We start from the raw sequence: 9231 nt of genomic DNA, 5'->3' as shown, positions 1-9231 counted from the left end.
ATTTTTGCCATTTTAAACTATTTTTAAGATTAATTTTTTTTTTAGTTAATCAGTAAAATCTAAAATCTTAAAGTTAAAAAAAAAATTATAAAAAAGTTCAGTAAAATAAAATAAATGAAAAAAAAGTAGGGGGAAGCACCAATAAATTCCAAAAAGTGATCCTGTGAACTATTTGGTCCTTTTTTTTTTTTGTTTTTAATGAACCCAAATGTCTCATTCTAGTGTGAATTACATAAAGGGCCAACCATAAACGCTTGTGTTATGTATTGAGGAACAAATATGAGTTTTCTCATAATCTTGAAAACATTACAAATGTAACACTTCAAAAAAAAATCTTATTATACTTTTCCGAACGTAACACTCCAATGTAACACTTCGAAAACGTAACACTCTAATATAATACGGATTTGGGGTGGCTGCTGTGCGGGATGCACAACAGCCATTGTTGTGCATCCAAATGGGCCCATTTCGCGACCCATTTTGATAATCCGAACCATTCACATCTTAGAATATATCAAGTAGAATATACCTGTAAAAAATCTTATAAATAACAATTATGTTTTAAAGTATTAAAATGAATACAAATGTGAGTGGGTGAAAGAGTAAACGATATCCAATTAACTTGATTTTTTACAGGTATATTTTACTTGATATATTTTAAGATGTGAATGGTTCGGATTATCAAAATGAGTCCCGAAGCCCATTTGGCTACACAACAGTGGCTGTTGTGTACTCCACACAGCAGTCACCCCAAATCCATATAACACACTAAAAAATTCCTTAGTGTATGTTTCTTAAATGTAATAACGTATCATTCTACAAATATTTCTTACTATATTTTTCCCAACGTAATACTAATGTGCTATATAAGTGCACTTTTTGACTTTTTAGCCAAAAAAGTAGAGAAAAAAATATGTATGTTTGGGATAACTTTTTTATCTTTTTAGGAAAAAATATGTAATAAAATCAAAATGACCATTCTACCCTTATTGACTTTTTGACTTTTAATTTTTTGACTTTCGAATAGTTAAATTCAAAGAGCAAAATAATAATTTTGCCCTCTAGGCTTCCTCTACAGCTCCCCAAATAGTATGAACTTTTTAACTTTTTTATTAATTTTTTGTCTTTTTGACTTTTGTAGGTTATCCCAAACTAAGCATAAACGTAACACGCTAATGTAACACACTAAAAAAACTCATTAGTGCATTTTTTTTTTTAAACATAACACTTCAATCAATATAATATACAAAAACTCCTTAGTGTACTTTCTCCAAACGTAATAGTCCAATGTAACACACTAAAAACCTCCTTACACTGTGTTTAGTTGCAAGATTTGGGAAGAGATTTGAAAAGGAAAAGATAAAATGTGTATGAAATTAGGTGAAATATAGGTATATTTTATTCACATTTCATCTACATTTTTCATTTTCCTTTCCAAGTCCCTCCTTAAATCCCCCAACCAAACACAGGATCAGTGTATTTTTTTTCAAACTTAACACTCTAATTAATGTAACACACAAACACTCTTTAGTGTACTTTTTCTAAACGTAGCACTCTAATATAACATTCTAATGTAACAACAGAAAATCACACAAATAAAAATGTAAATTTCTACTCTTGACAATCAAATCTTCAACCACCAATCTCTCCTAAAAAGAATCTTTCACACTTTACGTTTCCATTTCCATCCCCAAAATGAATCAGAAAATTAAAAAAATAAATCATAAAAGAGTATTTACTTAAACTCAAATGACACCAAATCAAATAAATATAAGTTTTCAAATGAAATATGATTAATTGGTTCCAAAAAAAAAACTCTTAAAATTAAATGGATCAATATTTTCTCATATGGAATTTATGAATAAATTTTCCAAAAAAAAAAAGAAGCTAAAAAAACGAACCCTTAAACATAAATTTAAATAATTTTGAATAAATATTGACTCTCTCAAACTTTCCGGTTCCAGTTACAGTCCCTACCATCCATGGATCAATGGAGAAATTATTCAATGTTCTATATCATTTACAGGTTAATGGTCAATACTTTGTTTTCGTTTGGGATGAGAGTTGACTTTTTGATTTTTTTAATCTGGGTTTAAAAAGTCTCGTTTGGAATAGACTTTTTGATTTTTTTGACTTTGTGAGAGAAAAAATGAAATGATTATAATTTGAGTGTGATGTTTTGTTTTATTAAATTAAAAATTCTATTTTATTTTTTTGTGACTTTTTTAACCCAAACATAATCGGCCAAACAAAGCCTTTGTGCCTGTTTGGTGCAGTTTAAAAGCTGCTTATTTCAGCTTTCAACTTAATTTAAGCTATTTTGATGTGTTTGGTTTAGCTTATAACTTATAGCTTATAACTTTTTGGAAGTCAGAACAGCTTGTTCTTTGAGTGGGGCAAGAGATGCTTAATTTATAAATCAAAAATCAGCTTATGTTTATAGTTATAAGCTATAAGCTGTTTAGACATAAGCTATAAGTACTTTCCCACAACTCTACCAAACATGGCCTTTATCTCTTAAGTGATGTGTCCATGATTTGAGCTAATAACTCTTTATTTCGAGCACTACTAGACTTGATCCATACGCATTGAATAATTTCTCTAGGCATTAGTTTGGCATAAAGTTACGAGCTATAATTGTTTCAAAATTTTGCTAAAAGTCCAAATTAACTTTTTAGTATATTTTTGGTCATATTATCATTCTATTTTTTTATACGTTTTTTTTTAAAAAAATTAAAAAAAATTCAAAAAAATCAATTTTTAATCAATTTTTCAAAATAATTTAAAATAGATTACAAAGTCAACAAAATAAAATCTCACATCCAAACTATAATACTTTTATTTTTATTTTTCACAAAAATCAAAAATGTCAAAATTCATAGCAGCTGAGACTTTTTAATCTAAACTAAAATAACTAAAAAAATCAAACAATAAGTAAATAAATAAATCAACATCTTTTGGCAGGACTTTTGCATTCAGTTCCCTCCAAAAACAAACCCCCCAAATGTTTCTGTAAATTCCTATAAATATTGGTTTGGGTAGAGATCATCAGAGGCTTGAATCATCAGCAGCAAAGATGACGAATCAGATCATACCCACCACCAAGAAGAGCAAACACTCCATCCTATTACAACTTCCAACCCAAATCATCCTCGAAATCCTATCATGACTCCCCATCAAAACCCTCTTCCTTTGTCAACTCGTTTCCAAGCACTGGCTTTCTCTAATCTCAGACTCTCACTTCCCTAATCTCCACCTCTCTAGATCACCTATCAGCCTCTTGCTCAAACCCTTCTACCCCCGTCGCGAATCGAGACAACTTCGCTTGGTCGACCTCCAAGCCGCTCATTCCACTCACCCCCGCGATGCCCAGTTGAAATTCATCCCCAAATTCAACTACCCACTTCTCAAAGAAGACGAAATCGTCAATTCCTGTAACGGGTTGCTCTGCTTATCTGATTTCACTGACGATTCTGACCCTATTTTCTGTTAGGGAAAATATGTGATTCCCCACGAGTAAATCAATTAATGGGAATAAAAATTAATGCGGAAAAATTAAATCAAAAGCAACACAAGAATTTTTACGTGGTTCCCTCAATGTGGAGTACGTTCACGGGATCGAAATCTGATTCCACTATCAACCAAATAAGTTTCAAACGATTACAAACGAGACACGAATGATCTCACAAATCATCCTTAGGTGAATTCCAAATAATCACAAATAAACAAAGAGGAAAGACATCACCAAATAGATGAACCAAAATCTTCAAAACCAAAGTTGAAGAAGATCCCAAATCAGAATCAAACTAGCATCAATTCAATAACACTAGGCTCTAAGAACAAACCCCACCGAAAGTTGAATCAATCCTTGCTGCTCCTCCGCACAGCAAGCTTATGTTTGAAGAACAAACCCACAAATACACCAAGCACTATTCACTACAACAAAAGTTACGTATAACCACGTTTTTTACACAACGTTTTTTGAAAAACGCTGTGGAAGAGGTAAAGTGAAATTAAAAGGCACGCATTTTCCTTTTATAAACACGCGTTCGACTTTTAAACGGTGCTCCGTCTCCCTCTGTACCCATTTCTTTTTCCGTCATTCTGTTCTCTATATCCATTTCTCTCTTTTCTCTCTCCGTCCTAGATCTAGGTTTCCTCTGTCTCCTCATGCTTCTTGAGAGATTCACCAGGGTTGATTCCGATTACTTGTTCAGATCTAATTCTAAATCCATCGATTTTTGAATCAATTTGGTTAAAATTTCTTGATGGTTTTTTGTTTTTCTTGATTCTGATTCTGATGATTTTGCAGAGGAAGATGGACTGGTTGAGTTGCACAAATCGGCGAGGTTACGAGATCGATGAGTGAAGAAGGATCAAGATCATCGGGATTGGGATCGGGACTGAGACCAATCGAATCGGGACTGAGGAAACTAGCCGATTGAGTGAATCCTGGGTTTCTGGTAATCAGATTGAGTGAATATTGGGTTTCTGGTAATCGAGTTGCTACATTAGTGAAGGGATTTTATCTAGGGTTTCGAGCCTGTTAAAGCTCCTTCTCAGGTATGGTCCTCCCGTCGCTACTATCCCTTAAGTCTGGTCCTCTCTCTCTCTCTCTCTCTCTCTCTCTCTCTCTCTCTCTCTCTCTCTCAGATCTGGTCTCATACACAGGACTCACTATATTCCTCGCTCTTCGATCTGGCCTCCCTTCAGTCAAACTGTACTCTTTTTAATCTTTTCACTTGCCATTTTTGTTCTGCTCTCTTTTCAATAGAATCTCATTCACTTTGATATTTTTTTTTCAATCTATGTTTGTATATTGGTAGAACATAATTTTACGTATTTCTAATGAACATAGGTAATTAGACTATGTTATTCCTTTTTGTCTTGAAGGAAGAAAACTAGAATCCTTGATTTAATTTTTTTTCTAAAAAAAAAAATTTACTATAATGCGATGTTGGTTGTAGGCATTGGGGGTTTGTGCTTGCTTCATGGTCCAAGCATCATAGTTTTTGTGTTGCTGCGGTTTTATGGTAGAAGTTTGGTGTATAAACAGTACTGTTCTTGATGTAGTTGTTCTCAACTCTGTCAAACTTCCTTTCATTTTTTTTTCTGCATTTCTACTTCATATGTCATATGACCTTGGTCTTCAAGTTGAGAACATAAAAATCATTTGCAGTGTTTGATTGATCATTTTTAGCAAGCGTGTCTCTTCAGTTGATGAAGATTGAAACTCAATCCGAATCATTTCCAATTGATTATATCGATTCATTTAATTTTTTATCTCTTTTTTACACCCAATCATCTGCGTATCACAAAAATTTATTGTTGTGTGCTTGAAATTCATTATAAAATATCTATAAACCCAACGCAGTGATGAAGACCTCTGTGGTGCTCCACTCTGCTGCTTCAGGAATGTTTTTCCTTTGTTCACACTGATTGAAGGTGGAACAGATTTTGCCTCTTATGGGGTTCTGTTTTTCATTTGTTTTTGAGTTCATACTGGCAGTAACTTTGCTACACTTTGTCTTGTTTTTTGTCTTGCACAGTGGGCATCTTACCTACTTCTATATTGTAGTTTTTATTTATTTATTAGATGGGACCAAGAACATCATTTTTGGGTGCAGTTGCTCAGAGTTTTTAGGCAACTATCTTGGGGCTTTTGTCTTCACTATTGATGTAATTTACACTTTACTTATATATATATATATATATATATATATATATATATATATATATCAATAACTTTTCTTCAAAAAGAACCTCAATCAAATGATTAGATCCAATTTGAAGTGCCGATTGATTGAGAGCCTCTTTTAAGACTGTTAATGTTGTATAAAGAGATGGCTGAGTTTATATGTAGTCTTAAAATTAATTTTTTTACCTGGAAGCAGATACCCATTTAACCACCTCCTCAAATTTGTCTAAAATTTTTTGTGACTCCTTGTATTTTGGCCAGATTACAGTATATTTTTTGCAGCTCCATCTTCATGGTGTAGTTCGAAATATCATTTATTGGGTGGCAATGCTCTATATATTCTATATGATGTATTCGAATTGAGGGTGGTATGGTTCGATTTGAGGGTTGTCTAGATAATCCAGTTTGTTAGATGGTTAACATATGAATATTTGAACTATCTGGTATGACCTCCTAGAGACTTTATCAAACTTTCCTCTTGAATTTAAGTTCAGACAGGGTTTTATAAAGAAAGTAATGTTGACATAAGCATCTCATACTGGGCTTGTTAAGAAGCCCATTCACAACCAAGCTCAAGCTTAGGTTTTGGGCAAGATTGCTCCACAAACTAACTCTATTGAAATTGGGATTTACTTGAGGCCTCATGAAAAGTTGGCGCTACACTTATATGGCTTTGGTAACTGTGACAAAAAGGAGAAAGTACCTTACGTTTTAGATATGACAAAAATATGGATAAGCTCTTGGAGTATCTTGTAATTGCAATTGAAGTTGAATATCTTTCGATATGGAAATTAGAATGAATAGGTAAATGAACAAACTTGACAGAATAGGTAAATGAACAAACTTGACAAGCTTGATCAGGCTCATGAACATGATTGAGTTTGGCCAAACCTTAGCAAATGAAACTTGAACAGGAAATTGTTTTCTCAGATTAAGCCCTGCTCAAGTTCAAGCTCAATCTAAAGTCAACCAACCCCAGCAGCCCATTGTTCTTACTCTTTCTAGACTTATCAACTGAGAGACTATTGCAATTAATTTTGAATATTATATGTTGTTTTCTTTTTCACCAACTTGCAGCAAACCAAGGTTTCGCTCCTCCAGTGAAAAAGTAACACATATTGGGGATTCTTAAAAGGTATAAGAATTCAAACTCATTGATAATAATATACATATCTACACTGGAAATTATTATGCATTGAAACTTTGGAAATTATTATGCATTGAAACTTACTTTTTTCCATTGTAGCTTTATCGGAGAGTAACTTCGACTTTGGCTGTGTGACCTAGGCTAGCGGCCAAGAGTTCTTCAGTGCATCAACATGAGAAGAAATCTTGTGATACATTTAAAATTATGAAATTTTGTTTGGGTTTCAAATAGGAAATTGTTGTTTGTACATTGTTCCCCATTTTATTGAGACTAAAGTAGGTCCCTGCAATCGAAAGGGGAAGGCATCAGATTGCTGGTAAAACAACTCAGGAGGTAATTTAGACATAACATGTTTTATTTCTCTTTTTTTCGCACGAGTCCATTCTATCCTAAAGCACATGATGGTGTTTGTGCTGCCCTTAATAACATGATTGGTGCTCTTACATTAAGGTAAAATGGGCTGTAGAATACATTATACAAACTCTAATTTTACTAAAGCCAAGGAGCAATTTTTATGATTGCATATGTGCTGTAAAACATCAACTCCTTGAGACATTTCTGATGAGATATATGATGTGGTTCTCTATATCAGCTATATAATTACAACCTAAGAAAATTTATGGTCTCTGACTTCGTGTCATATATTTCTTTACAGATAGACTGAATCTAAAATCGGCTGTTGAGTTCCATTATCTAAGTCAGAGTGGCTGCTTTGCAACTGATGATGTTGATGATGCTAGGAAATTTCAAATGCTTATGGTAATTAGACTTCACTAAACAGTGAAATCTTCTCTCTGTTCTTTCTGTGTCCTAATTATTTTTAATTTTATTTATTTTTTCTACTTTGACAGGAAGCCTTAGATACTGTTCGACTTTGCAAAGAAGACCAAGACAATGCGTTTGAAATGCTTGCTGCAGTGTTGTGGCTGGGAAACATATCATTTCAAGTAATTGACAATGAAAATCATGTAGAGGTGGTGGCTGATGAAGGTAAGGTCTATATCTTGGTTTCTAGTTATTTTTTATTTATAAATAAAATAAAATTCAATTCTGGTGGTTTTCCTTTCCTTAATGTTGTTTCTACGTAAACTTTGAATTTCTATTATTTTTTTTTACTATCTTGGACATTTGTATTTGGTCATGGGTGAGGGCATTGGTTGTATATCTGCACTATAGGAGCTACATGTTAATTTATATGGGTAAAATACTATCTATTAAGCATTTCATACTGCATATAGATTGAAAATGTCACCAACAAGTTATCTATGAAGTAGAATGAATCAGGTGATTTTTTTCTATCACCCTTGCTTCATGTCATGGTATCCTCCAGGTAGCTTGCCTAGTACATCATCGAGTACTGGTTCAACACATGACACTACTGCTGGTATGAATTATTTTATTCAATTGAATTACTCCATTAAACCTTTTAAGTCTTTGATTGACTTGGCTATTGCATATGGATTTAGATCATCATCAATTTATATTAAAATATTCAGCATTGGGAAGGTGTTCACCTGATATTTTGCTGCATTTATTTGCTTTCCCTTAGGTGGAATGGTGAGAGATGCTTTGTGGAGAGTGCTTTTGTCGCTGATATTTTCAATATAATTGGTGAGAAATGCAATTAACTTGGAGTTTTCAGACTACAAGAGGTTGATAAACAATAGCATTGTGCTACAAAACATCAGATTTTGCAGAAATGTTTTTGCTGCTTGTTGCTTTCGGCTTAATAGCAAGCGACGAATATAGTGCACAGTGCACAACAGAATTGGATGTGCACAACAGAATTGGGAGACGCAAAATCTGAAAATTGTTGCTCTTACCAAAGATATGATTTGCTTGCTCCCTAGGTCCGGAGCGATTTAGGAAACACTGACGATACTTTTTTTCATTTTTTTGTAAATCATAACTGTTTTGTTTTTCAAGTTACTTTGTAATTAGCTAGAAATGAACTACATGTTTTGGATAATAGAGTCAATGATATTGTGTTGTTATGGGCCATGACTTGAATTGCAGAGATCCAGATATACTTTGTTGTTGGGTATAATCACTGATGTTGAATAAGGGGTGAACAACCCATAGAGATCAAGAGATTGATGAATTGCTGGTTTTAAAATGTAGAACATTACTTGATTTGCAGGTTTTAAAATACTACACTTGGAAAAAATGACAGAAAATAAAATGTGAACATATTCATTCTAGATATACTTGCAACTGCACTAATTTAGAATCCCCCCTCAAAAAAATAAAAAAATAAAAAGAAAAAGGGGCGTTTTTTGAAAAAACGCCACAAAATGACGTCATTGTCACCACAAATTAAAAAATTAAAAAAATAAAAAAAGTGGCGTTTTTTCAAAAAACGCCACTAAATGACGTTATTGTGACG

General features: G+C 33.1%; 1 protein-coding gene across 5 annotated transcripts; it reads left to right on the top strand.

Annotated features, from left to right (window-relative positions):
• Positions 1-6798: 6798 nt before the first annotated feature.
• LOC114281975 (myosin-1-like) lies at positions 6799-8883 on the top strand. Of its 5 annotated transcripts, none has more exons than XM_082877154.1 (5): positions 6799-6833; positions 6945-7178; positions 7501-7604; positions 7697-7835; positions 8176-8883. In XM_082877154.1, exons 3-5 carry the CDS (start codon positions 7596-7598, stop codon positions 8361-8363), a joined length of 336 nt encoding a protein of 111 aa, XP_082733280.1. In that variant the 5' UTR covers positions 6799-6833; positions 6945-7178; positions 7501-7595; the 3' UTR covers positions 8364-8883. The 5 variants fall into 5 exon arrangements, 4 of the variants coding, with proteins under 4 accessions (XP_082733280.1, XP_082733281.1, XP_082733277.1 ...); XM_082877155.1 differs by having other exon boundaries at positions 6945-7604; positions 8176-8229; positions 8395-8882; XR_014334742.1 differs by having other exon boundaries at positions 6945-7604; positions 8395-8883.
• Positions 8884-9231: the final 348 nt, after the last annotated feature.

Source organism: Camellia sinensis, chromosome 7, assembly GCF_055761805.1.
Source record: "Camellia sinensis isolate YWXY chromosome 7, ASM5576180v1, whole genome shotgun sequence".
NCBI classification, from domain to species: domain Eukaryota; kingdom Viridiplantae; phylum Streptophyta; class Magnoliopsida; order Ericales; family Theaceae; genus Camellia; species Camellia sinensis.
The sequence above is the reverse complement of the archived record's forward strand: the minus strand, read 5'-3'. Positions and strand labels throughout refer to the sequence as shown.